Source organism: Oxyura jamaicensis, chromosome 22, assembly GCF_011077185.1.
Source record: "Oxyura jamaicensis isolate SHBP4307 breed ruddy duck chromosome 22, BPBGC_Ojam_1.0, whole genome shotgun sequence".
Lineage (NCBI taxonomy): Eukaryota > Metazoa > Chordata > Aves > Anseriformes > Anatidae > Oxyura > Oxyura jamaicensis.
The window spans coordinates 1,062,171-1,088,939 of record NC_048914.1 but is presented as its reverse complement, the minus strand read 5'-3'; the positions used below and the strand labels follow the sequence as shown (position 1 = coordinate 1,088,939).

The 26,769-nt window shown below is 63.7% G+C and overlaps 4 protein-coding genes and 1 long non-coding RNA gene across 6 annotated transcripts; 2 read left to right on the top strand and 3 right to left on the bottom strand.

The window, feature by feature from the left end:
• Positions 1-2,368: 2,368 nt before the first annotated feature.
• On the bottom strand, positions 2,369-4,034 carry ADRA2B (adrenoceptor alpha 2B). Its single transcript, XM_035345218.1, has one exon. It carries the CDS (start codon positions 3,700-3,702, stop codon positions 2,512-2,514), a length of 1,191 nt encoding a protein of 396 aa, XP_035201109.1. The 5' UTR covers positions 3,703-4,034; the 3' UTR covers positions 2,369-2,511.
• A 1,467-nt stretch (positions 4,035-5,501) lies between these two features.
• On the bottom strand, positions 5,502-26,506 carry LOC118177492. The gene is made up of 3 exons (XR_004755812.1): positions 24,787-26,506; positions 21,077-21,081; positions 5,502-6,331 (listed from the first exon to the last, which is right to left on the bottom strand). It is a non-coding gene; the product is annotated as an uncharacterized LOC118177492 (long non-coding RNA).
• On the bottom strand, positions 5,541-11,183 carry ELMOD3 (ELMO domain containing 3). The gene is made up of 10 exons (XM_035345219.1): positions 11,103-11,183; positions 10,971-11,022; positions 10,699-10,761; positions 10,493-10,581; positions 10,096-10,219; positions 9,446-9,568; positions 8,490-8,620; positions 7,718-7,794; positions 7,427-7,554; positions 5,541-6,562 (listed from the first exon to the last, which is right to left on the bottom strand). The coding sequence occupies exons 1-10, from the start codon at positions 11,166-11,168 to the stop codon at positions 6,348-6,350; spliced, it is 1,068 nt and encodes a 355-aa protein (XP_035201110.1). The 5' UTR covers positions 11,169-11,183; the 3' UTR covers positions 5,541-6,347.
• Positions 12,176-19,013, top strand: RETSAT (retinol saturase). Its single transcript, XM_035345215.1, has 11 exons — positions 12,176-12,394; positions 13,132-13,314; positions 13,948-14,189; positions 14,626-14,827; positions 15,214-15,411; positions 15,508-15,627; positions 16,305-16,443; positions 16,624-16,733; positions 17,055-17,221; positions 17,480-17,639; positions 17,916-19,013. The coding sequence occupies exons 1-11, from the start codon at positions 12,229-12,231 to the stop codon at positions 18,065-18,067; spliced, it is 1,839 nt and encodes a 612-aa protein (XP_035201106.1). The 5' UTR covers positions 12,176-12,228; the 3' UTR covers positions 18,068-19,013.
• Positions 19,405-23,403, top strand: LOC118177491 (caspase-3-like). Of its 2 annotated transcripts, XM_035345223.1 has the most exons (4): positions 19,405-20,160; positions 20,432-20,604; positions 21,865-21,994; positions 22,069-23,401. In XM_035345223.1, the coding sequence occupies exons 1-4, from the start codon at positions 19,959-19,961 to the stop codon at positions 22,383-22,385; spliced, it is 822 nt and encodes a 273-aa protein (XP_035201114.1). In that variant the 5' UTR covers positions 19,405-19,958; the 3' UTR covers positions 22,386-23,401. The 2 variants fall into 2 exon arrangements, with proteins under 2 accessions (XP_035201114.1, XP_035201113.1); XM_035345222.1 differs by lacking the exons at positions 19,405-20,160; positions 20,432-20,604 and having other exon boundaries at positions 21,321-21,994; positions 22,069-23,403.
• Positions 26,507-26,769: the final 263 nt, after the last annotated feature.

Sequence of the window (26,769 nt, the reverse complement as noted above, 5' to 3'; positions counted from 1 at the left end):
CCCAGCCCCATAGGACCATGCTCAGCCTCGTAAGACCATGCTCAGGCTCACAGGACCATGTCCAGCTCTATAGGACTAAACTCAGCCCCACAGGACCATGCCCAAACCCCCAGAGCCATGCCCATCTCCATGGGACCATGCTGAACCCCATAGTACCATGCCCAGCCCTACAGAACCATGCCCAACCCCATACAACCATACCCAGCCCCATAGGACCATACCCAGCCCCACAGCTCCCCTTGATGTGGGGTGCAAGGCGGTGGCGGATGGGGGTTGGGAGGGCAAGGGGCTAGGGCTGGCCGGGGGCCAGGGTCTCGGCGTGCACAGCGGCCCCGGTCACACGCCCTCTCCCGCGCTGCCGTCACCCCAGCACTGTCCCAGCGCGCCGGGTCGGGCCAACGGCCGCCAGCCTCCGCTGGCTTGGTTGGAGAGGGGGGGGGAAGTGTCCGAGCTGGGAAAGGGCTTCCAAAAAAAGCTCAACCCGGTTTCGGGGTGGCCAGAGGCGACGTCCCCAATGGGACAGGGAGGTGGCGGGGGGCCAGCACCGCTCCGGCACCGCAGCGGCGAGCTGTCCCCAGCCCTGTCCCCCGGGGCTGGGCTCGGCATGTGCGGCCCCACGTCCTCTGCTTCTCCCCGGGCTGGTGGCGGGGGGAACACGGGGTGGGATGGGGGCACGGATGGGATGGGGGGCTCGGGAATATGTGGGTCAGGAGGCAGCGGTGTGGGGCACGGGACCCTGGTATAAGGCAGGATTTGGGGGGGGTGGATCCTGCAGCACAGGGGGGCACCACACACTGGGGGGGGGGTCCCCACGCACCACTGCGGGGCACCGTGCACCACCGCGAGTCACGGTGCAGTGGCATGGGTCACGATATACCGGTGTGGGTCACCACCGTACACTGGTGTGGGTCACCGTGCGCCGTCGTGAGTCACGGCACAGCTGTGTGAGTCACGATACCCCGCTGTGGGTCACAGCGTGCCACCAGGAGTCACGATACACCAGCGGGGTCATGACATGCGGGTGTGGGCCGCAATACAGTGGTGGGGGGGATGCTACACCACCGTGGGTCATCGTACACCCGTGTGGGTCGTGATGCACCACCGTGAGTCACGATACACCGGTGTGGGTCACAACACACCATCAGGAGGCACGATACAATGGTCTGGGTCACAATACCCCAGTGTGGGGCACGGTGCGCTGCTGTGGGGTGTGACACGGCCTCCGAGCCACAATACACCAGCGTGGGGCACACCACACAGCGCTGTGGGTCCCGATACAGCCGCGTGGGTCACGATAGAGCAGTGTGGGTCGCACCGGCATGGGTGACATTGCACCACCGAGACCCCCACCCCACGGGCACAGCTCACGAAACCCCCTCCAGGAGACCCCCCCTGTCCCCGGGCCGGGCAGCACAGCCCTATATCAGACACCCGAGAATCCCCCCCCTCATCATTTCATATGGCACCGTTGCAAGCGGCCAGCACAGGGCTTTGTCCCCGTCCCCCGGCGCTGCCTCCCACCCCCGTCCGGTTCAACATCCTCGGGGTCGGGCCCTGCGGGAGGCAGCTGCAGAGATTTATTCTTTGGGGCGGGGGGGGTGGGGGGGGGGCAGGGGGGTGTTTTTATAATTATTATTTATTTTCCCCGTGCGCTGCCATAAATAACCGACCCCGTCCAAACATTTTGTTCCCGCTCGCACTGCAAACATTCCTCCTGGGCGGGCGACCGGCGACCGCGGGAGGAACTCGGCCCCGAGCGCTGCCCTTGCACCACAGGGGGGGGGTCCAGGGCCCCCCGACCCAGCAGGGGCACGGGGAGAGGTGGCTGCTCCAGCTGGGCTGTGCCCCCGTGTCCCCTCCGCGGCGTCGAGAAGGAAATGATTTTTTTTTTTCTTATTACAAAATATCTTTTATTGTTAAAAGGCAGCGGCCCCCGGGACTGGGGGGGCTCGGCTGGGACACCCAAAAAACAGGGGGAAAAGCCGATTTCCTGGGGGCACCGTGTGTAGGGTGGGGAGAAAATCCCTGAAACCCCCCCCCCACTGCCGTTCCCGGGCTGGGGTCTGCCCGCCGAGCACCCCAGCACGGCTGGGGAGATGCCACCGGGCTCGGGGACAGGGGATGTGTGGCACGGGTGGCACGTGCCCCCAGCCCCGTGGGGCCGGGTTTCCCGCGGTAAATTTGGCAGCGAGACGAGGCAGCGGGCGGGCAGGCGCTGCCAGCCAAGAGCCTGCTGGCCGGGGAGGAAAACCGGGGGGGGAAAGGGAGAAACGAGGAGGAAAAAGGGAAAACGAGGGGGAAAAGGGGAAAACGAGGGGGAAAAAGGGAAAATGAGGAGCCCCGGTGCAAGCAGGGTGCCCCGAGGGGACGGCCACCAGGACCGGCAGAGACAGCGAAGGTGAGAGGGGTGGAAGGAAGAGCAAAGCTCCCCGAAAACCGCGGCACGAACCCGTCGTAGCGTCGGGGGGCTGGGGGGGCAAGGTGCAGTGCCTCCGGGCGGGGGCGAGCCCCTCACCACGCCGTCCGGGCGCCGCGGCGGCAGAGGATGCGGCGGAAAGCCTTGCGGAAGTCCTGGTTGAAGACGGTGTAGATGACGGGGTTGAGGGAGCTGTTGCAGTAGCCGATCCAGAAGAAGAACTGGAAGACGCCCTCGGGCACCTTGCAGCGCCGGGGGCAGACGGCGCCCAGGCTGTAGAGGAAGAAGAAGGGGAACCAGCAGAGGACGAAGACGCCGATGACGACGGCCAGCACGAAGGTGAAGCGCTTCTCCCGGTTCGCCTGCGCCTTCCTCCGCCAGGGGCTGGGGCTCAGCGTGGGTGCCAGCACCACCCGCCCCGTCCCCGTGGCCAACGTGTCCCTGGGGCGCCCCACGGGCTGTGGGGACCCCTCGGACCCCTGGCCGGCCCCCGCTGTCGCCACCGCTGCCGCCGACGGCTCCTCGGGGCTGAGCAGCGAGGTCCTGTCTGCCGGCAGGGGATGGGGTCCCCGGGTGTCCCCATCGGTGGTGGGGGCGGCGTTTGGGGGCACCGAACCCGAGGGGCTGGGGGCGGCGGGGGGGCTCTGGCCGCGGCGGTGGCGGCGCTTGGCGATCAGGTAGATGCGCAGGTAGACGAGGATCATGATGAGGCAGGGGGCGAAGAAGGAGCCGATGCTGGAGGAGAGGATGTACCAGGCCTCCTCGTTGAGCTTGCACTGCGGCCGTCCGCCCGGCGCCGCCTTCTTCTCGCCCTTGTAGACCAGGGGCGGCAGGGAGATGACGGCGGCGATGGTCCAGACGATGAGGATGCTGCACTTGATGCGGCGCGGCGTCCGCTTGGCGTTGTACTCGATGGCGCGGCTGACGGACCAGTAGCGGTCCAGGCTGATGGCGCAGAGGTGCACGATGGACGAGGTGCAGAAGAGCACGTCCAAGGCCAGGTAGATCTCGCACCACGTCTTCTGGAAGTACCAGTAGCCCAGCAGCTCATTGGCCAGCGAGAAGGGGATGATGAGCGTGGCCACCAGGATGTCGGCGGCCGCCAGCGAGACCAAGAAGAGGTTTTGGGGCGCCCGCAGCGAGCGGCTCGTCAGCACGGCCATGATCACCAGCACGTTGCCCGTGATGGTGAAGAGCACCAGGAAGGTGATGGCGGCCGCGATGGCGGCGGTGGCCTGCACCGAGTACCCCCCCTCGGGGCTCTCCATGGCGGGGGACGGGGGCATGGACCCAGGATCCGGCCACCGGCGCTCAGCGGCCCCCCGGGACGCGGGGGACGGGGCGGGAGGATGAGGATGGGGTGGGTTGGGGGACGGGGGTCCCGCTCGCCATCCTGCTGCTGCTGCTGGGCTGCCCGCACCCTGCCCGTCCCCTGCCCGGTCCCGGTGCCGGTCCCGGTCCCCGCCTGCCGGTGCCGGTGCCACCGGGCTCTGCGCCGCCGGGCGCCGCCTCCGCGGGGTTTTGATCGGGCGCGGGAGGGCTCAGAGCCGCCCCCGCCCCCGGGGCGGCCCCGGGCGGCACCGGGGACACGCGGACGAGCCGGGGGATGCGCCGGGCTCAAACCCGCCCCCCCTCGGATCGTGCCACCCCCCCTCCCCCGGGGATTGTGTCCCCCTCCCCGGGATGGTGTCCCCCCCCCCCGGTGCTTGCATCCTCCCAATACTTGTGTCCCCTCCCCAGCACCCACGCCCCCCCCGGACCCTCGTCCCTCCCCAGTACTCACTGCCAGTCCCCCCAGCACCTGAGCCCCCCTCCAGCACCTGAGCCCCCCCCCCAGCACCCCTGTCACCCCCCCAGCACTGTCACCCTCCCCGTAGGAACCGCACCGTGCGCCAGCACCCGCGTCCCTTCCCGGGAACCCTTCTCCCGTCCCTTCCTTTCGGGGTCCCCCCGGGCCCGTCCTCGCTGCCCCTGCATCCCCCAGGGCTGAGACCCTGGATGACCCCCCCAGACCCCGGCCACCCTGCAGCCACCCCCCAGTTTGAGGACTTTGGCCCCAGGTCTTTCCCCCCCCATCTCCCCCCTGCCTCCATCCCTGAGAGGTTTGGACGGGGCACCCAAGCAGCTCCAAAAACCAATGGCAGAAATTCCTGGAATCGCCCCTTTTGGCCACATTTCGATGCACTCGGGACCCGACCTTGCCCCGGTTTCGAGGCGCTGACACCAAAACCAGCCACACGAACCCCGCTTGCTTAGCGGCCCCGTGAAAACCCCTAAGAGAAACCTCAGGCTGGGATGAAGAGCAGCAGGGAGGTGGTGCCCGGCTCCATGCCCCCGCTCTTCCTGCCCCATTTCTTTATTATTTTATGAGGAGAAAAAAAAAAAAAAAAAAAAAAAAAGGCTGCCTGGGCTCCGGCACTTGTGCTGAGGGCGCGTGGGCAGCTTTGCCTGTTTCTTTTTGTCCCCGAGCGCCGTTTCAGACCAGGCAATCAATGAGGCAGCCGCCGGGCGCCGTAAGGCACCTTTGTCTCTCCAGCTCCCGGATCTCGCTTGTTAAAGGACACTTTTATCTCCAGCTCCGCGCTTTTCGGGCTTTTTTTTCCCTCTTCCTTTCGAGGGCTGAAGATGCTTTTGGAGCCGTTGCTGCTCCAGGCTGGCCTCCGTGCCCCGTCCAACAGCGGTGTCCCCATGCTGGGGACCCGTCCTCGTCCCCCTGGTGGGGACACCGACCTGACCCCATTTCCCCCCTCACCCCCCAGGGATGCTGCAGGGGCTGACCCCCAGCGGGGCCCCATCCTTCACCTACGGCCATCACCAGAATTTGGGGTTTATTGAGGGAGAAGCTGAGGCAGGACGGCGCAGAGCCTCAGACCGAGGCAAAACCCCTTTTTCCCCCCTTAAATGAGGTTTTCCTGAAATAAAGAGGTGGGCACAGAGAAGTCACCTCTCTGCAGCCGGGGGCTGGACAGGGCTCCCAGCCTTGCTGTGGGGCAGAATCAGGCCCTGGTTCCTCTCCTGGCCCCGTCCCGCTCCTCGTGACCACCTCGCCCCCAGCCCAGCCACGGAAACCGCCAAGCCCATGTCCGGAAGCCTCTGAACGCTGAGAAAAGTTTATTTTCTTCTCTTTTACTGCCTTATTTTGATACTTACACACAAAGTAACTCCTGGGGGGAGTTGAGGAGGGCTCCCCAAACACTCGGCTTGTGTTCAAACCCTCAAAGAGCTCTTGGAGCACTACTGGTGTGAAATACGGGGGTTTGGCCCAAAACTACGGGCTTCAAGCCCTCCCACGTGCTCTGGAGCAGCGAGTGGGGAGCCCTGCGAGAGGGGAGGGCTCCCCCGTGCGTTTCCAGCCAGGTCTGAGCCCTCCCGGTGCGCTCCAGCTCCAGCCGTGGGCCTGCCCCGAGCAGCACGATTCTCCCTGCTGGGGGTAAAGACAAACAGCACCGCACGGTCCCGACAGCAGGGCAGATGGGAAACCCAGCCCAAGGCCGGCGGCTAATAAAACCCACCCAGTTTCCTCCTGTGCTTAGTTTTAGAATCACAGAACCACCTAGGTTGGAAAAAAAACCTTCAAGGTCACCAAGCCCAACCACCAACCTGACGAATTCTACCTCGGAAGGGTCGAAGCCTGCAGTTTGCTCCTGCCGCCGCCCCGCGGCTCCCAGCGACGCCGCCAAACCGCAGGGGAAGGACACGGCCACCCTTTCTGGGGGGGGGCTAGGGCAAAATCTACGCTCCACGGTGCCCCAGCTGGCCGAGTGCCCGAAGCCGGGTCCCAGCCGCTTCTCCCACCACGGCTCTCGGCACCTCCTGCCCACAGGCATCGCTCTGCGCCTGCCACTTCGGGGCAAGCCCCTTCCAAGCCCCCCGAGCAGCACCGGGCACCCCCCGGTAGCGCTGCCACGAGCAGGGCTCCCCGCTGCGGGTTTCAGACCAGCCGGGGCTCCCCTTCCAGCTCAACCTGCAGGTCACAGACACCCGTGAAGTTTAGCTCTTCGCCAGCCCGGCCGGCGCTGATGGAGCCACTGGTGCCGGAGGGAGGGGACGGTCGCTGGATGCCGTCTGCCACGGGGCTTTTGCTCACGTAGGCTTCCAAGGATTTCAGGAGCTGCTTCGGTTTCTTTTTGGTGGATAGCTCCAGTTCTGGAAAAGTCAAAGGAGAAGCGAGGGCTGGATGGTGGCAGGGACAGCGTGGGACGCACGCTCCCGGTGCACGGCTTTTACCCAAATATTTACAACTCCATTTCTCGTGTCCCAGTGTATCGCCGCTGTCCCCTCTGGAAAAGGCTCGGTTGTTTTGCTCACGAAAGGCTGCACTTGGGCCGAGAGCACAAGAAGCTCCTCACCACCCTTCGGTGGAGCTCAGCACCGCAGCCCCAGCACCCCCGCAGCCGACCCCACCTACGGGGAAGCCCAGAGCCGCCGGGGGGCAGGACCAAGCCCACGCCCGGCCACACCAGCAGGACCCCGAATTAAGAGAGAGCCATTAGCACAGCGCACCCGAGTGGCTCTGCTTCCATCAGGGCCCTCTCCTCCGGAGTAAACATCCCTGCTGCTTAATGCGGTGCTGACTGCGAAAAGCAAGGCAGCGGCCGCCCCGCTCACACGGCGCGCCACAAACAGCGCTTACGCAACCCAGCGCCGCGCTACGTCAGCGAGCCTGCAGGAATTGGGGCGAGAACGTCCCCGTTTGGTCACCCCGCCGGCGTGACCTCCAGGCACCACGACACGGCGCCCCTCCGAAAGCGGCGGGCGTTCGCCTGTCAGCTTTGAGACCCCAAAGTTAGGAAAGAAAACAAACCACGGGGCGCTAAGATAATAACAGCACTTGCTGAAAAAGCTCTGTGTGAAGACGAACGGCTGGGGCCCTCCCTGCACTCTGCCCTGCTGAGTTATCCCAGCAGGACGTGGCGCTCCCAGAAGCACCAGAACACGCCGGGCTTGGTCCCTGCGCCTCGGGGTCGCTTTCCTGGCTGGGAGAGGAGAGGGAAGCATGGGGAAACGCACCCTTCAGGAGGAAGCCGGAGTCAGCGATGGTCTTGTGCTGCGATTTCCAGACTCGGTAGAGCTGCAGAAACGCGGCCGCGTACACGTCGTTCAGCACGGCGATGACCTGCTGCCTGCGGTTGCACTCCCTGCCCGGGGACAGAGGGGCTCAGCCCGCAGAGCCCCCGCAGCACGCGCGGGGGGACCGAGCGGAGCCGCTTCTCCTCGCTTCTCCCCCTGGGCAGCCCGTGGTGGGGCAGCCCCGAGGGCAGGAGGGCGCAGCACAGCCGGGCTGCGCGGCTCAGCCCTCACCTGGAGAGGCACTCCTCCCTCAGGGCCTGCAGGACGATGCGGGTGATGTTCACGGACATGATGCAGAAGGGGAAATTCTGCAAGAGAAGCGGCGTTACGTCGGCTCTGCCAGAAGGGCGTCCTCCCTTCCAGCAGCCGGAGGTGCTGGACACCACCAGCCCCTCGGTGCTGCGTCTGCACGGCCCCAGACCCACACGGTGATGGCTGCAGGCAACGGATTCACAAATCAGGATGCTGATACCCAGGGTGAAACCTAAAAGCAGCCAAGACCAATGCCCCAAACCGCAGGCTGCCTCTGCTCAGCCTCGCTGTCCCTCCGTGCTGCTCCTGGCCACACCACGCAGCGTCAGACGTTCGGTCTGGCCTGTGCCAGCCCTCTGAACCCGCCCAGGTGCAGACCTGAGCCCCACCAGGGGAGCTCTGCTCTCTAAAATCTTATTCCCAGCAAAAAAATATCAGCCCACGGGGTTTGGCCTCACGCTTTGACCAGCTCTCCTCAGCTCTCCGGCCACCACCTGCCTCACCTGAGCAGCGTGAGGAGGACTAAGCAGCCAGCGAAGCTGCTCTGGCTGGTGGAGAAATCCCTGATGGAGCCGCAGAGCCCTACCACAAGCGGCCCCACAGACCCCACCACCAAGCAAGGAGGCGCAGCACAAAGTCAGGCCCTGGCTGTGAAGACAGGAAGGTTTTTGTGCTTACCTTTCCCCGAGCTTTACAAAGAGAGAGGTAAATACCACGGCAGAGGGTGAGCAAAGGAGGCGGGAGGACGTGCCTGTGTTTCGTGGTGGGACAGCCTGAAAATCTGCCGAGCCAGAGGCAGCGTCTGCGCGTCCATTACGAAGTGCAGCATTTGCATCAGGCCCAGCATCCCCGTCCCTCGCAGGTCGGTGCCCGGATCCGCACCTTGGAAGCGAGGAGGGTGAATCGGGGGCTGTTCTCCTCCCCTTCGTCCTGGGCTGCTTAATCCTCGGCCACTTGGAGAGCAGAGGAACCTCAGCGATCGCATCCTGGGGGAAAGCTTCCCGGGAATTCCCCTGTCTGACAGGCGCTGAACCGGTGCCGTAGCCCCTTTGATGTGGGCATCAAGGAGCACTCCTCTCCTCCCCACTCCTCTCCTCCCCACTCCTCTCCTCCCCACGTGCCCACGGCATCTCCAGGAATTTGGATCTTCAAGCTCTACCCACCCCGGGGCAACCTTGGCTGAAGCTGGTAAACTAAATCAGGGGGATTGAAACCAGCTGTGGGCTCGATGAAGAGAAGAGGGGGCCGTTCGCCTCCTCCCGCGGGCTTTGTGCTTCATTAAAGGCTGCCCTGTTTAACTCAAGCCAACCAGACCGAAAACCCCGGTGAAGCCACACGTTGTGAGAAGACAGCGGCAGCTTTAATCACGCTGTTTTCAGCACGCAGCCGAGGCTGAAAGCAACCTGCCCTCGGTGACAGAGCCCTGACCAGGGCTCGGCTGACGAACCAGCCCTCCAGGGACGCCTCGTTAGCCGCAGAGATCGCTTGCTAACGAAGAGCATCAACGGCCCCAGCAAAGCGGTGACAGCAGCTACCTCCGTCCCCTCCAGCTGGACGCAGGCTGCCGAGGGTGCTGGGCAGCAACTGCAGGCAGAGGGACGGAGCTCCCGAGGCTTTACCCCACCGCCGGGGGAGGGAACGGGACCGCCGAGACCCCTCCTCGCTCAGGTTTGCCCCGGGTGTCCCCCCCACCCCCCGGCGCCGTACCTTGGAAGCCGAGCTCCTCCCAGTGCGCGCCGTAGCGCGGGCAACCCAGGCGGGAGCAGGTCAGCTTCTTGTAGATGGTCTGCAGGATCCTCATGTGCACCGCCTCGCTGTCATCCAGGCCACCTGGCAGGGAGAACACCCCTCGGTGACACCGGGCACCCCCTCCGTTGTCACCGCAGGGCGGACAGGAGCCACCCCCAGCGGCAGGGGGACGCCGGAGGCCAGCTGGGAACCGCGGGAAACCGCTGAGGGGCACACGGAGCGCGTCCCTGCTGCGCTCGCCCTGCTGCAGGGGAGAACGGAGGGATTAGAAAAAGCCCGGGGGGTGCCGAAACACAAAGCTGCGCGCCGTGTGAGTGCCGGGGGGGGGGGGGAAATAACGCAAACAGCACGGGAAATTTTGCTGGCTGGAAAGTGTTTTCCCTGCCTGGGGAACCCCAACCAAGCACAAACTGCGGGTAGAGGAAAGGAATCTCCTCCTGCAAGCGTGCCGGGGACATTTGCGTCCCCCGACAGCAAGCTTGAGAGTGCAAATGAGTGGAGCAAAGGAGACGGGAGGCATCCTTTGGGCGCCTCCGGGACCCCTGAGCGGTGCTCGGCGTGACACCGGTGGGGCCCACGGCCCGCGGGGGGGCACAGGGGACACTCACAGTGAGCCATGGCGAGAGCCAGGTCCCGCTCGCCCTGCAGCTGCTGCTGGAGCCGCGGGGGGCCGAAGAGGAAGCGAAGCAGAGCGGCCAGGCCCTGCCTGCGCGCTGTCGCCTGGATCTTCTTCTGCGGAGAGGAAAAAGGCAAAGAAACGATGGGGGTGGGCCGGTGCCGTGGGCATCGGGTGGGGGAGAGACACCGGCGGGCAGAGCGGGACAGGAGGGATCGCAGAGAGCAGAGAAGGGCAGGAGCGAGGGGAAAGAGAGGAGCACGAGGAGAGGGGAGAGCACGAGGCGGGGAACGGGGCGACGAGGCAGGACCCGCAGCCCCGCAGCCTCGCCGTGCCCCCTCTCCTGATGCCAGCCCCGGGGGGCTCGGAGCTGGTGGCCCCCCACGCACCCTGCAGGCGGACAGGTCGGCGGTCTGGAAGTGCTGCAGCGCCTCGTTGAAGGAGATGAGGGGCACGAGCCCGGACTTCCCCGGCAGCCCTGCGGGGAGGCGCGGAGCAGCGTCAGCCCTCCCGGCCGAGCCCTGCCTCGAAGTGGGCGCTGGAGCTGGCTCCTGCCCGAACCCCCCACCCCAGGCGCTTTTGGGATCAGCAGGACCTGGCTGGATCTCCTCCAGCGCCTCCCATTCCTCCCGCGCTCTCCGCACCTCCTCGCTGCTCTCTGCCGAGGGAAACACGCTGGAGGCAAGAACTGGGGAAGGCCGGGGGGGCTGCTCGCCCCCACAGCCCTCAGCAGGCTCGGAGGTGTCCCCTTACCCCCACCCGGCCCCCAGCGGAGCCCAAGCCCGGTCCTGGGGGCTCGGCAGCTCCACAGGGGATTCCACCACGGGAAGGGAGCGGATGAAGCAGGAAGGGATGGGGGCAGCTTACCGGCGGCCCCCCCGAACGCCTGCAGCAGGCCGGGCTGCCTCGGAGCCGAGATCTAAGCCGGGAAAGAGAGGCAGCGCTCAGCGGGGCCGCCCCTCGCCCCCCGCCGCCCCCCGCCCCCCCCCTGCCGCTCACCCCTGACACCCCGAGGACCGGCGGGGACAGCGGGGGCTCCTCGGGCGGCGCCGGGGGGGCGCTCATGGCCTGCGGGGGAAAAGCAGCGCCGGTCAACAGGGGTCTGGGGGACCCCAAAGATCCCTCATGAGCCCCGCAGGGATCCCCAATCAGCCCCCCAAAGGGGTCCCCCCAAGGGGGTCGCCAATGAGCCCCCAAGGGTCCCCAATGATCCCCAATGACCCCCCAAAGGGGTCCCCCTAAGGGATTCCCCAGTGATCCCCCCAAGGGGGTCCCTGTGGGGGTCCCCAAGGTCCCCACTGAGCCCCCTAAGGGGGTCCCCCAAGGGTGCCCAGTGAGCCCCCAGAGGGGTCCCCGATGGCCCCCATTGAATCCTCCAGGGGTCCCCGATGAGCCCCCCAGGGGGGTCCCCAATGTCCCCAGTGAGCCCCCTAAGGGGGTCCCACATGGGGGTCCGTCCCCAGAGTCCCCAATGAGCCCCCCTAGGTCCCCAAGGTCCCCACTGAGACCCCAAGGCCCCCAAGGGGGTCCCCAAGGCCCCCAGTGCCCCCCCCGTGGGCCCCCCAAGGGTTCCCAATGCCCCCCTGGGGTCCCACTGAGCCCCCACAGGGGGGTCCCCAAGGCTGCCCCTGAGCCCCCCCGAGCCCAGCCCGACCCCCGTAGCCCCGCCCCCTGCCCCTTTGACCCGCCCCCCCGGCAGCCCCCCGCCCGCTGCCCCCCGCCCCCTGACCCCTCGCCCACCGGAAGCGGCGGCGGGGCCGCCGGGCGCAGCCTAGCTCCGGCGCGGCGCAGTGCGCAGGCGCGGCCGCGCTGCCCGCCGGGAGCTGCAGTCCGTTGACCGGGGGAGGGAGGCGGGCGGGGCGGGGCGAGGGACTACAACGACCGGCATGCACCGCGCGCGGGGAGGGGGGGCGGCAAGAGCCGGACGGGTGGGCGGGGTGGGAGGCGGGGCCTTGAGCGGGGCGAGAAGCGTGGGGGGGCGAGCATGGAGTGGGCGGGGCTCGGGCGGGAGTGGGCGGGGCTCGGGCGGGAGTGGGCGGAGCTCAGGCGGGAGTGGGCGGGACTTGGGCGTTGCGCGGCGGGAGCGCGCTGCCGGCGGTGGCGCGCCGCAGACGGGCGCAGCGCCATGGGGCCGTTCGCGCTGCTCGCCTTCGGCCTCGGCCTCCTCCTCTTCCTCGCCCTGCTCCGCTGGGTCTGGCCCCGCGGCCCCAACCCCTTCGCCGCTGACGCCCGGCGCCCGCCGGCCCCGCTGGTCACCGACAAGGCTGCCCGGAGGGCGGTGCTGAAGGCAGGTAGGGGCTGGCGACCGGTCCCCGTGCTCCCCGGGATGTACCGGGATAAGTCCGGACCCCCAGACCCCGGGACCCACAGCCCCGGGATGTCCTGGCACCCCCGTCCCCCGGTGTCCTGTCCCCGGGATGTCCTGGCACCCCCGTCCCCCGGTGTCCTGTCCCTGGGATGTCCTGGGACCCCCGTCCCCCGGTGTCCTGTCCCTGGGATGTCCTGGGACCCCCATCCCCCGGGATCCCCAGCCCTGGGATGTCCCGGGACCCACATCTGCCAGGCACCCCATCCCCGGGATGCCCCAGGATCCCCAGCCCTGGGATGTCCCAGAACCCCTATCTCCTGGGACCCCCAGCCCTCAGGACCCCTGTCCCCAGGATGTCCCAGGACCCTCATCTCCTAGGCACCCTGTCTCCGGAATGCCCTGGGAGCCTCATCCTTGGGATGTCCCAGGACCCCCATCCCTGGGATCCACATCTGTGGGATGTCCCGGGACCCTCATTCCCCAGGACTCCCATCCCTGAGTTGCCTTGGGACCCCCATCACCTGGGTGTCCCGTGCCCGGGATGCCACAGGACGCCCATCCCCTGGGCCCCCCATCTCCCAAGTGCACCATCCTCAGGATGTCCCATCCCCGGGACCACCATCCCCAGGACCCCCATTGCCCCCCCCAAGTGCCCCATCCCTGTGGCATCACCCCCCATCGAGAACTGGGGAGCCCCCACTGAGGACCCCGCTCCCGCAGTTTTCTCGGCAGACAAAGTCCCCGCGGGGCTGGATGCCATCGTCATCGGCAGCGGCATCGGGGGCCTGGCGGCGGCCGTGCTGCTGGCCAAGGCCGGCCGCCGGGTGCTGGTGCTGGAGCAGCACGGCAAGCTGGGGGGCTGCTGCCACACCTTCAGCGAGAAGGGCTTCGAGTTCGACACCGGTAAGCGCGGGTGCAGAGAGGGCGACGCTTGTACGGGGTGGGAACCGGCCCAGGACCCAAAGCCCTTGGGGGGGAACTCGGGGACGCTGCCCCCACTCAGGGAACCGGGGTCACAGCATCATCCGCAGCACGCACCCAGCGCTTTGCAGGGATGAGTGGTGGCGTCTCGTAGACCTGCCCGAGCCTAGAAATTCCCCTGCTGAAAGAGAGCACGGCCACGGTGCGCCACGATGCCCGGCGCGACATGTCCCGTCGCTGTGACACAGCCACATCCCTGTGGCACCACCCGTACGGGCAGGACCCCGCAGCACGCTTCTTCCAGCGAGACAAAGTTGAGCTCCGTGCGTCTCGCAGCGTGCCCAGGATTAATTATTGACAGCAGCGTGGTGAGGAGGGGAAGTTTATGTCAGTGTGTACCAGAGTTCCTGAAAAACCACCGAAAAATGCTGCGTTGAGCACTTGGATTTCCTTCTGAACGTGAACTCTGCCCCAGCAGCGGGAGGCTGTGGGCACCCTGCCGAGCCCGGAGGAGCCGGGAATTTCACAGGAATGCGGTGCGAGGAGAATAAACCCCCAAATAAACAGAATAAGCCCCAAATCCTCCCACAAACACCCCGCCGTGGCTTCTTGCAGGGATCCACTACGTGGGGCAGATGCACGAGAGCTGCATGACGCGCTTCATCGTGGACCAGCTGACGGAGGGGCAGCTCGAGTGGGTGCCCATGCCGGCCGCCTACGACGCCGTGGTGCTGGGGGAGCCCAGGCGCAGCAGGGCGCACCGCGTCCTCACGGGGAGGAAGGAATACTTCGGCAGCTTGAGGGAGCGCTTCCCCGGAGAAACGGCCGCCATCGATAAGTTCGAGCAGCTCACGCAGGTACCAGGGGCACGGGCTCGGTCACGTTCCCTCCGCTCACGGGGCCGTGGTTGAAGCTTTGGGCTCTGGTTCCTTGCTCTGGGGTCATGTGGGGGGAAAGGAAATTCTTCCCCTTTGCTGCCCTGGGCACGGCTTTTTGGCAACCACACAGCACAGTGGTGTTGCACAACCTGCCTCCTCGCAGAGCCTCGCCGTCCCAAACACCTCAGGAGAAAAACCTCAAAATCTCCATTTTGTACCCCAAAAGCCCTGCATCGCGCTCAGAGCTTTTAACCCATCTGAGGACGCTCTGGATGTGCTCAGAGCGGGGCGCGAGCAGTGAAAGAAGGGAGAAAAATCCACTCCGTGCCCAGCCCCTGGTTGTTCGCAGCCCTGGCGGCCTCCCCCGATGCGGGGAGGGTCGGGGGCGCGCTTCGACAGCCCCCCTCTCTCACAGAGCGCCACCAGAGGGATGAAAGCCATAGGCATTCTGAAGCTGCTGCCCCTGCCGCTGGCCCGGCTGCTGTGCCGCTCGGGGCTGCTGCCCTGGCTCAGCCCCTTCTGCCGGCTGGCTTCGCGCAGCCTGAAGGACGTGGTCGACAGCCTCACCACCAACGCAGAGCTCCGCGCCATCCTCAGCTACATCTTCCCCACCTACGGTACGGCGCCGCGAGGCTCGGACACCCTGCAGGGGTGAAGTTAGACCCCTTATAACAAAACCAACCCCCCCCCCCCAAATCCTGCTCTGCTTTGCTTTTTGGATGCGTGCCGGACAGATCCCAGCTCCCCGCGCTTGGCTTCGCATCGCTGCTGCCGAACCGCCCGGAGCCCTCGGTGCCATCCTCGGTGCTGGCACAGCGCTTCCCTGCCCGCTGTCCCCTGCTCGCCTTCGTCCCCCAGGGCCGTGGCTTTTCCTCCTCATCCTTCGGCTTCCCAGCACGAATCCTGCACGCGAGGGAGCAGCCGTCCTGCGCTAACCTCCTGCCCTGAACCTTCCTCCTGCCCCGCTCCGGGAAAGCGCTCCTTACGCTCGCCCTTTTTGCAGGCGTGCTCCCCTCCAAGGCCAGCTTCTCCATGCACAGCATCCTGGTGAACCACTACCTCTACGGCGCCTGGTACCCCAAAGGGGGGGCCGGGGAAATTGCCTTTCACACCATCCCCATCATCCAGAGGGCCGGGGGCAACGTGCTGGGCAGGGCGCCGGTGCAGAGCATCCTGCTGGATTCCCAGGGCAGAGCCTGCGGTGAGCGACGGGGCGGGATGGGACGGGGCACTCGCAGCTTCCCCCGCTGGTGCTTCTAACCGGAGCCTTTCTCCCTTCCTCGCCTCTCCCCTGCAGGCGTGAGCGTCAAGAAGGGGCAGGATCTGGTGAACATCTACGCTCCCACCATCATTTCAGACGCTGGATTATTTAACACCTACGAACGGCTCCTGCCGGCGGAGGCGCGGGCTCTGCCTGGTAAAACGCCACGGAAGCAGCCCTGTGGAGGGGGAGGGGGGGCGAGAGCTGCTGCCTCCAGCGCTGGGTTTGGCTGGGATTAGCACAGTAATCCCCTCTCAGCCAGAGCATCCACATCAGGAAGCAGCTCTGCAATTCTTTCCTGGGCATCAGCAAAACCCAGCGGCGATCCCGAGTCCCTTTGCAGGGGATTTATCAAGGCTACATTGGCTTGCTGGAGCTGGCATTGCTGCTTGCTTGCTCCAAAAAACGTGGCACAGTGCCCAGGAGCTTGTGAAAGCTGGTGAAACTCCTGCTCCAAGCTGAGTTTAGCGCTGCCACAAAGCTCCCTGCTGCCTCGGTGGGAGCTTCCTGGACAACGACATTGAACAAATGTTCAGTGCTTGCAGAGCAGGAGCACAGCTGAGTCACAAGAAGTAGTTAAATGCACCGAAAGCTCATGCCAAGGGTGCCCTAAAACCTGCCCAGTGGGATGCGACGGCTCTGCCGCCGTCTGTACAGCTGCCAGCTGCCCTCCTGCCCCTGGGGACAGGAGGACATCAGTTTTGCAAGCCGATACAATCAAGAGGAGCAACGCAGATTTGAGAGGGGCTTCCTCTAGGAAAGAAGCTGCCACTTCCCCGTAGCTGAGCTGCCAGGAAAATACTGATTTTCCACCTCTTTCCCCCGTGTCGCAGAGATCCGGTCCCAGCTTGGCATGGTGAAACACGGCGAGGCGGGTTTCAGCGTTTTCATAGGTCTCACGGGCTCGAGCCAAGAGCTGGGGCTGGAAGCCACCAACTACTTCGTCTACCCAGAAAATAACCTGGATGAAATGTACGTTCGCCTTCACCTCCGATGTGCTTCGCTGAGCGCAAGGAGATAAATTCCTGGGTGGTAGCTCAGGAAATGCTCAGAATGCTCTTGGCAGATCCTCGCTGCGTGGTGGCTCGGCTCTGGCAGGTGTTCGCAGAAAGGCTTGCACGAACCCGGCCCCAACCCCACGTCTCTCTGCAGAATGAAGCGGTACCTGACTTCGTCCAGAGACGAGGCTGCCAAGAACATCCCGCTCCTGTTTGTCACCTGCCCCTCGGCCAAGGACCCCACGTGGGAAACGAGGCACCCAGGTGAAGGCTGAAGCTGGGCAGCGACTCGAAACCTCTCGCTGGGTTTTGGTTCATTTCCCGAATGCGGATGAGGAGAGTTTCCCCTAAAGCAGCCAAATAACGCCCTGGGGGGTTGGAAATAAGGGGGTGTGAATTGGCTCTGTTCAGGGAGGGGTCTGAGGGCCTCCGGCTCAGCCAGAAGGTGCTGAGCAGCTTGTCCTGTGACGAGGGGAAAGGGAGGAGAGGCTCCATGTGGTGACTACACCCAGGGCTGGGTTGGTGGCATCAAAGTGGTGGCACCGAGGGGGCAGAGGGACACACGCCAGCCTTGTCCCGCTGCAGGTAAATGCACGCTGGCCATCGTGACCTTTGCCAAATACGAGTGGTTTGAGGAGTGGAAGGACAAGCCGGTCAACAAACGGGGAGATGCTTACGAGGACCTGAAGAAGACCTTTGTGGATGCCATCATGGAGGTTGTCTTCAAACTCTACCCCAACATTGAGGACAAGGTGAGGAAACAAGGGGTTCACGGGTCCTCTGGTTCCTCTCCCGAGTCCCTGCTGGGTCCTGGGTGGCACTAGCCTGTTCAGCAGCCTCCTGACCACGCGTGTTGCAAGAGGGCTGGCTGCTGTCCTCTGGGACCACGCTGTGCCCAAACTTGGCCACGAACACCACCCAGGGGCTGCAGGGAGCCTCGTCCCAGACCGTGCCCCATGTCTGGGGGCACCAGACCCCCTTCACGTCACGCCTGCCCTTGTCCCCTGCAGATCGAGTACATCTCCGGAGGGTCGCCCCTCACCAACCAGCACTACATCGCCAGCCCCCGGGGGGAGATCTACGGCATCAACCACGACATCGCCCGCATGCAAGCCGAAGCCATAGCCACCATACGGCCACAGACGGCTGTCCCCAACCTCTACCTGACAGGTACCACAGCCCCTGTCCTCGGGTGAGGACGTCCCCAGGGAATTGGGGTGGGAGGACAAAAATCTTCAATCCCCCAGTGGCACGAGGGGACGAGCCACCTCCGTGCCGCGGGGTGCCACGAGGGATGCTGGCACGCACCGAAGCGCATCGCCGCCGTGCGGTCCCAAGGGCAGGAGGAAAGGGCCGGGTGTTCCCCCGCTCTGGGACATGGACGCCCTGCCCAGCGCTGGTTTGTTACCGCTGGGCAGGATGAAGCCCGTTCCTGCTCTCTTCCAGGGCAGGACATCTTCATGTGCGGCTTCATGGGAGCCCTGCACGGAGCCCTCTTCTGCGCCGGCGCCATCCTCAACCGCAACCTCCACCTGGACGCGTTAAGGCTGAGGAAGCACATACGAGCCACCACCAACGACTACAAGAAGAGAGATTGAGGCCCGGCGTCCCACCAGTGCCCCCTTCCCCTCCCAGCCCGGCAGATCACCCCCGCATCACGGCTCAGCGGTGGCTTTTGGCATAGGTAGCGCATCCTTCTCTCATGCAGCCCCAAAGGAAGGCCAGGAGGAAGCTGTTGCCGCATCTGGCCAGCTTGCCTCAGGTCCTGTCCAGCAGGAGCACACCTCCTTCCACCACAACGCACACCACCACCCCGTCCCGGCTGCCCTTTTGAGGACAAATCCCTTTTCCCAGCATTTGGGACACCAAGAGCTGACACAGGCAGCATTGGCCAGGAGCAAAGTTGCAGCACTCCCAAGAAATGGGGTGCGCCAGAAGGCAGAGCCCAGCAGCACCCTGCACAAACCTGCCCAGGCAGCGCCAGACCCGCTCGCTGTCAGTCCCTGGGTGGATGATGGCTGCATCGAAGCGAGGGCAAATCGCCCCAAGCCAAGCCAAGCCCCGTCGCTGTGTGTTAACAAAGGCACAGGGGGCTCACCGAGGCTCCCCCCGTGAAGGAGCCCGCTCCTGGCTCCAGCCCTCACCCTGCAGCCTTGCAGCCGCTTGCTGCCAGCGAAGGTCAGCAGGGCAGGTGTTGTTGCCCGCCGAGGTGGATTGATTAAAGCTGGATTTAAGGTTACTGAGGAGCCACGGCACGCGGTGCTCGCCAGCTGCATGGGGCATCCCATGGCGTGCCTTGCTGCGGCGGTGTTGCAAGCTCCGCGATCCCACAGCCCTCGGTCCGGTGATGCTGCAGACGTCGGCGCAGCTCATCACCTGAGATGTGTGATGGTGCAAATCCCCGCTCCTGTAGAAGTAGCAAAAAGCCCGGCCTGTCTGCTGGCCGGGAGAAGCTTGGGCACACGATCAAAGCCCTCTCTGACCGCCGCGGTGCTGGGAAGGGAAGCACATGAGACTAGAAATAAAAAAAGTCTTGTGATGCGCTCAGTGCCTCGTGATGTGGGAGCAGCAGCGCTGGGGTCAGGGTGGCGTGAAGGGGCTGCTCGCATCCCCCAGGGGACGCAGGAAGGGCTGAGCAGAGACGTCCCTGCTCTCCAAACCTCTCTTAGCCCACATCTCCCCAGCTGGGTGGCAGTGAGCAAGGAGACCGGTGGGCTCTCAGGGCTTCCCACCAGCCTGGGCAAGCTGGGGAAGGAGAGAGCTGTGCTCATAAGGAGGGGGCCAAACCCCATCGCTGGGGCTGTCCCGCACCAGCACGGCCTGCTTCCAGGGACAATAAAATAGCGGGGCACCATAAGCAGGTGTCCCCTGCGCGTGGTGCCCAGCTGGTGAGTGCCTCCCTGTGCCAGCAGGGTTAGCTAGAGCCGTGCCGGCTGAGCAGAATTCAGCTCCCAGTTAGAGTCCTGCTGGGAGCCACGGGGGAGCTGGAGGGGGCAGTTTTCCAGCAGCCAGAGCTGGGAGCAGGAACCAGAGGGATTTGGGGGGACTGGAGTGAGGGAGACGCAAACTCCACCTGGGAAAAGCAGGGGGTGTTCCCACACCACAGGCATTTCTCTCCAGCCCTCTCTTCCCCTTCCCATGCAGGGAGGTATGTGCAAGCACCCCCTGCCCTTGCCAATGACCCCATTGGACCAAAATCCTCGTGTTTTTTGATTGTTTTGTTTGTTTTGTTTGTTTTCCCTCCCTGCATGCCCCAGGCTGAACAGTGCTCAGCAAGCCCAGTGGCAAACCGTGGCCATCTCCTGCCCCAGTGACTCATGCCCAGGTGACATCTGGCAGGTGACAGGGCACTGCTCCTGCCTTGCCCTCCTCCTTCAGCCCACGCTGGCGCTGAGTCGAAGGAGCACTCGGGGCTTGCTGCCAGCCCGAGCTCCCCGCTGGGGCCGTGGGGGTTTCCAGGCCACGAACTCACCTGAGGGGCGCCCCAGCATGGCGCAGGCAAGGCAAAGCCGGGCTCTCATCATCGTCAACACCGACTTCTGCAGCAGTGCCGGCGAGGAGGCGCTCGGGGCCCGGAGAGGAGCCAAGAGGGAAGCGGAGAAGCTTTCAAAGGCGCTCTCAGAGCTCAACTACGAGGTGAAACTGATGCACAACAGGACAGCCAAAGAGATGGAGGACCTTTACCAGCAAGGTACGTGTCCCTGCAGCACCGCCGCGCTCCCCAAAGCCCAGCCAGCTCCCGCTTCCCACCTCTGCCTCTGCCCAGCTTGGTCTGAGCACCCTGTGACAGCTCAGCAGCAGCTGGGGACTCACCCCACAGTCAGACCCAGGCCCTTTAGGGTCACCCCACCACAGGGGTTCAGATTTGGAGGCAGGGAGGTCCCCAGCACGCTGGGAGCCGCTCAAAGCCCCCAAATCGCGGCCATGGCTGGCAGAGCTGATGTTCGGCTGTGCCCCCACAGAGTGCAGCCACAAGCACGGGGATTTCTTCGTGAGCATCATCTCCAGCCACGGGGAGGAGGGGGCCGTATTCGGCTCTGACTGCAAGCCGCTTAAGCTGACCCGGATCTTCCAGGTTTTGTCACCGCAGAATTGCCCGGTGCTCGCCGAAAGACCTAAAGTCTTCTTTATCCAGGTAATGCAGCTGCTGGTGATAATTTGTTCCCTTTTGGCTAAGTTTCTACAGAGTTAGACTGGCGCAAGCACGAGCTGTCAGTGTGTGTTTGGTTTACCTGGGACTTTGCTACCCCTGTAGGAGCTCGGTCTCTTCTTGCCCCCCTGCTCCCCCCTACAAGCCCTGTTTTTCATGCTGATTTTGGGGTCTCCTTGCCCACTGCACTACCCCCCCCAGACGCCACCAGGGTGTGGATAAATCGGTAAGAGTTGCCTTCAAATTCCATCACCGTGCCCCCCTCCTGCGGTGGGGCTGGGAGAAGCCCAGAAGGAGCCTGGTGGTGCAGAGGAAAATCCCCACACCTGGTCCCCTGGGGAACGGGAGCGCACCCTGGCAGGACAGCACTGGGAGCTGTAAGCGATCAGATCAGGAAGGATTAGGTGAGCTCCCTGAGCAAACAAACAGTCTAGCAACCTGCAACCTTGACTGATACCAACTCTGCTGCTCAAATATGCAAATACACAGAAATCTTCACCTGAAAGCGAGTATAAATTACTCACGGCGCTCGCTTCCTTCTGGTCAAAGGGCTCAGCACCGTGCAGGGCATGGTGACGACCAAGGACGTCCCCAACAGCCAAGCCAGCAAAAACGGGGACCGGTGCGGGCCCACGCTGACACCTGGCCCCGAGGGCCGTCCTCCCTTCGGGCTAACACCACAGGGCTGTGAGGTCCCCTTGGCACCACCACGACTCCCGGCGGCCTACACCCGCCTCTTGTTCAGTGCAGCTCCTCTGTGGGCAGCTTTTGGGGGCCAGGCGAGGATTTACCGCTGGGGTTTTGTTGCACAAGGGGATGCGATGGGTCCTCAGGGCGGGCTCGGCAGTGCTGGTCCTTCTCCAGCCTTCCCAAAACCCCATCCCTGGAAGAAAGCAACAAGCACCACGTGGAATCAGCGACCACACACAAAACCTTGCACTCAGGGGGAGTCTGCTGGCGCTTTCCGAGCAGACCTGGGGGGCTCTGGATGTATTCCTGGAGCCCCAAAGGAACCTGGCTCACATAGGGAAGAGAGGAGGCAGCGAAGGGAGGCTCGGCAAAGCTGAGCTCGGGGCTGGATGGTTGAGAGGGAAGAGGCTGGAGAGGAGCCACTTGGGGCCTGTGGAGCGGGATGGGGCACAGGCTTCTCCTGGGGGGTCTGCAGGACCACAGAGGGACCTGAAGACCCCAGGGGCTCTCTGGGAGCAGAGCAGGGGAAGCCAACGGCCGTGGTTCTGCCCGCAGGCCTGCCGGGGGGACGCGCTGGACCAGGGGGTGTTCTTGGAGACTGACGGCGGGCAGCCGGAGCCATGCAGCTTCTCGGACTACCTCCGCATCCCTCCCAACACCGCCGTCATGTTCGCCTGCAGCCCGGGTAAGGAGAAGCCTTGTGAGCCAAAACCTGGAGGAGACACGGCCGGCTCCAACGCATCTCTCCTTCCTCCGCAGGCTACGGGGCCTTCCTGAACCTCTCGGGATCCAGGTTCCTGCAGGCGCTGCTCAGGGCGCTGGACGGGGAGGAGCGGGGCCTGGCCCTCGGCCGCCTGGCCACCCGGCTCAACAGGGACGTGGCCCTTCGCTTCCAGGCCCGGGGCACCTACAAGGGCTGCATGCAGATGCCCTGCTTCGTCACCAACCTGACGCGGGAGGTCTTCCCCTTCTCGGCCACGTCTGAGAGCTGCCAGCTCCTTCCCGGCCCGGCTCTGCAAAGAGGGCCAGAGGAGGAAGAGCGGCAGTCTGGCTGCAAGAAGTCCCCGGCTACGTAGAAGGGGAAAAAAGGAGAAGTTGTGGGAAAAACAGCAGAAAGCCCTCTGAGAAGGTGACCTGGGGTGTGCCAGAACTGCCTGGGGGAGTAGCACCAGGAAGGTCTGGGGCAGATCCTTCCCATGTTGGAGGGAACAGGGTCTGAGAGCAGGGCTGCCCAAATGACGCCCGTGACAGCAGCCCCAAGCCCAGCACGGCTCCAGCAGGGCTCTGGGACCTGCTCAGCCCCCGACCTTCTCCCACAGAGGAGCTCCAGCACCGTGAACGCAATCTTATCTCAGTAAACCTGCACAGGCCATGGGTCGTGGGCTTTTTCCTTACAGAGGAAAAGCAGATGTTTACCTGCCCTACCCACAATGAAAATACTGCTGCTGCGGTGTAAAGATCACCCCGGGCTCGAGCTGTTTGTTCATGAGGCTGCTTCTCGCTCAAGGCTTTAAAAAATGAGGAGGGTGCTCAGCGGGACTCGCAGGCTGGAGGTTAATTTGGGATGGGGGTCGGGGTGCGGATTTGGGAGCTCTGCTCAAGGCAGGGCTCAGTTCACGGCTGAGAACTGGCTCTTCACAAGCCTCCTGGTTCCACGGGATGAGCACAGGCTGGGCTGGGACACCCCACGGGACCGAGGTGCTTGCTCAGCCTGCTCCTCCTGCCCGTTCCTGGGTGCCTGAGGCCCTGCAGCAGGCAGGGGATGCCCCCACCCGCGCCCCAGGGCTGAGCAGATTTGTGCTCGCATGGTAACTCCGTGCCACCTCCACCCCGTGCCGCCTCCACCCCGAGGGCCTCTCGCAGAAAACCCAGCCATATCGGCATTTCTCAGCTTAGTCCTGCATAACTGGGCTCCAGTAAACAGAGCCCTGCCCAGCTCGCAGATAATTTGTGTTTCGCTGAGCATTTTGCCCTCTCCTGGACTTTGAGACCTCCGTGGGCGTGCGGTGCCGCTGCCCTGACACAACCTCACGCTCAGCACTCACCTGGGTCTTGGGTCCCCACGTCACCGCCTCATGTCAAGGGACCTGCTGGGTTGCTGCTTCCCTCTACCTGTAGGACGAAAATAGCTTTGAGGCCCTTATGGCACCCCCAAATCAGGCTGGAACTGGGCAAGGGGGTTGAGGAGTTGTGAGAGGAGCATAATCCTTATTTCTCTGGGACACCACCCTGAAGATGTGCAGCAGAACGGCACTGATCTCGTCACAGGAAGGCTCGGAAGGGCACTCCACCTGAGCAGAGGATTTTTAATTCCCTGCATTCACCCTTTTTTTGTTTGTTTGTTTTTTCCCTTCTCTCAGCAATGTGGTCAACTGGGGAGGAAAAAAAAATAAAAAGCAGCCCTCCCTTTTCCTCCAGCCTGTCCCTTGCACACACTGCGGGGTCAGCCAAGCCGGAGGTGAGTGCAGGAGGGCGGATTTTCTCCTTTCAGAGAAAAAGTGGAGGAAAGGGGAAAGTTTCTTCCACGTGGAAGCAGCTGCAGGCACTACCCAGAGGCACCCTCAGCATCGGCAGCTCAGGCCCGTGGCAGCTTCTCCCCGTTCCAGGCTGGTCACCAGCAGCACCCTGCACAGCCTGGCCCTGCTCCCCTGGGCTCCCTCTTTCCCAGTCTGTCCCAGTCCATCCCAGTTTCAGCGGCTGCGCTGGGTCCTGCTCAGGGAGCCTCCGTGTGGGAGCAGGAGGGAGTGCAGCAGGACAAACCTAAAAGCATCGCTACCGCAGCCTCAGCTCCGCGCTAACCCCACAGCCTCAAGAGGGAACCACGGCGGCGGGCAGGGAAGCGCCTGCTGATCGCGAAGCCGATCGTGAAACCGTCTGGGAACTTCTCACCCAGGCTGGCAGCTGAAGGCTGTCTCGGCTCTTTCCGGCTGCAGGGTGCTCGGGGACACGCTGTCTGACCTTACCTGTGCGAATCGAGGCTCCCCCACAAAGCCTAGAACATAAATCACAGCTCAAAGACGTTGTGGGTTTTCTAAAGCTTCTTTTTTTTTTTGCAAAAGGAGGAACTGACCTGCCCCGTCACTGCCAGGTTTCAAAGATCAGGCAAATAACGCGTGCACCAAAAAACCAGGGGTGAGAACAGCGTAGTTCTTTAAATCATTTATTGACTTTACCACACAGAAAAAAGTACAAAGAAATATAAAAATTCTGATCCTTCAAAGCAAGGTGCGTTGCACTGCAGCAGAAAACAAACCACTCGCTGATTCAAACTGGCGAGGCAGCTGGCCTTACAGAGCCTTTGGCAAAAGTGACGTACCGACAGATCCCATCCCTTCAAAAACGTCTCGTGTCCAAAGGGAAAAGGTTTCACGCACCTTGGCCAGTTTGAAACACATCACCTAAATTCAAACCCCATTGAAAAATAAATGAAACTAATCAACAGAAGTCATCCCCAGAGGTTTCACGCCGTGGGGTTACGGAGGCTGCTGGGCAGGAGGAGGCTGAGCTGCGAGTCCCCTGCTGCCGCGGGGTGCGAGCTCTGCCGGCCGAGGCTCCTGCCCTCGGTGCCGGCTCGGCCTCTCGGCGCCTTCCTGCTTTGCCGGAGCCACCAAGCAAGGCGACAGCTCCCGCAGAGACGTGAGGTTTGATCTCGGCCACCTGGTAAAAAGCTGGTGCTGCCCCGCTCGGCACAACCTGATGGTGGAACAGCGATTGAGACGCTCGAGGTACAGCGGCCCTGGTAGCAGAAGCTTCAGCTTGCTAGGAACAGCCCAGTGCTCTCAGCGGGGTGGGATTTCCCCCAGAACTTGGAGTGACAGAGGACTGAGAGACATCTGGAAAAGCTCGTGGGATATAAAAGCAAGCAGGTTGTAAAAAAGCCTTTGTAAACTATCCTTCAATGTTTTCTTAAAAAAAAAACAGGACAAAGCAGGAGCACAGCACGAACCCTAAAACTTCAGGAAGGAGCGGCTCTGATGCACGCAGGATTTCACGTCTTGGCAGACGGTTTTTTCCCCCCGCCGGCAGCAGACAGCAGCCCCCAGCTCCCACCCCGCAGCCCGGCCTTAAAGCAGCCACCCGACAGCGCGCCTGACTTTGCAGTCGGCATCTCTGAAACAGCGACGCCTTGTTGCACGAGCTCCCACCCCCCCAGACAGCGCGTTTCCCTCCAGGGTTACGTTCCCAGACTTGTTTTCCTTTCTCTTCCCCCCACCTCACACTCCCGCTCACCAAAATAGCCTCTGCAAGTACTTGCAGCATCAGAAGTTTACTACGAAAAACTTGGGAGCTATTTCAAGGCAGGAGGGACCTTCTCCCACTCTCCCTTTGTGCTGGCTGACAGCTAGGAAATAAAAAGGAAAAGAAAAGGATTTTTCTCTTAAGTGGGTCAAGCTGTGCACGTAGCCGCCCCCCTCCCCTCTTACACGAGGAATGAACCACAAGAAAAACAGAACAGCTGCGGCTTTCATCTCCGGGCAAGGAAACCAGGCCCCCGTCAACGTGACCGTCTTCAGCGGCCGCAGGCAGATCCCCAACTGTCCGCAAGCTCGGGAGGCTGCAGCAGGGCAGACCTCGCGCCGCGAGGCGCTGCTGCGGCCAGCGGAAGGGGAATCGGCCCCCGAGCTCGCACCGGGGACGGGATTCTTCCTGTGCAGTCAGGCAGCAAGGGGATGACTCACGTACGGGCGGCAAGAGCTGCGGGCGGGGAAGCTTACCCGTGTGAAGATCTCGAGATGCGTCACGCCTTTCTTTTTTTCTGCCCACATCGGGGGAAAAAAGCACAGAATACCAAGCCGGGCAGGCACTTCGTGTGCTCTCCCACAACACCCTGTCTCAAACAAACATCTTTGGAGTGGAACTACAAAAATAAGAGCAGCGTCACAGCTCTAGCTCAGCTATCAACACGTTTCGCAGCCCTAAATACAACCGGTACGGCCCGGGCCCTGGTTTAAGTGCCCCACAGTGATACCGAGGGAAGCGGCTCGGTGCCGTGCGTCCACTCAGCCACACAAAACTTCCCCAGGCAGGGGCTGGCTGAGGTGTGTGAGCAGCCACGATCCCTCCCACGGGCAGGGCACCTGGCTCGGGAGATGCCTCCGCTCGGAGCCACGCGGAGGCAGCGCGCCCCGCCGCGGGCTGCGACGGATTCGAAGCGGTGCCGTGAGCCACGAGGTGCTCAGCACTCCGTGAGGTGCCCACGGCGTACGTGCAGCCCCCGGATCGGCAGCTTCCTCACCCCTCAGGGGTCTCGGAGCCGCGCGTCTTCAGCAGGAACCGACCCAAGGACTCGGGCACGGCGAGCGCCGCGATCGACAGAGGCTGGCTGAGCGCCGCAGAGACGAGCGTTGAAGGCTCACGGGCCCCAGCGCGGCGTTTCTGTGGAAGGGGGCTGAAGGACTGCAAGTTCCACCCATCCCCAACGCTGCCGGCTTTGCGCACCCCTCGTGGTGCCACAGAACG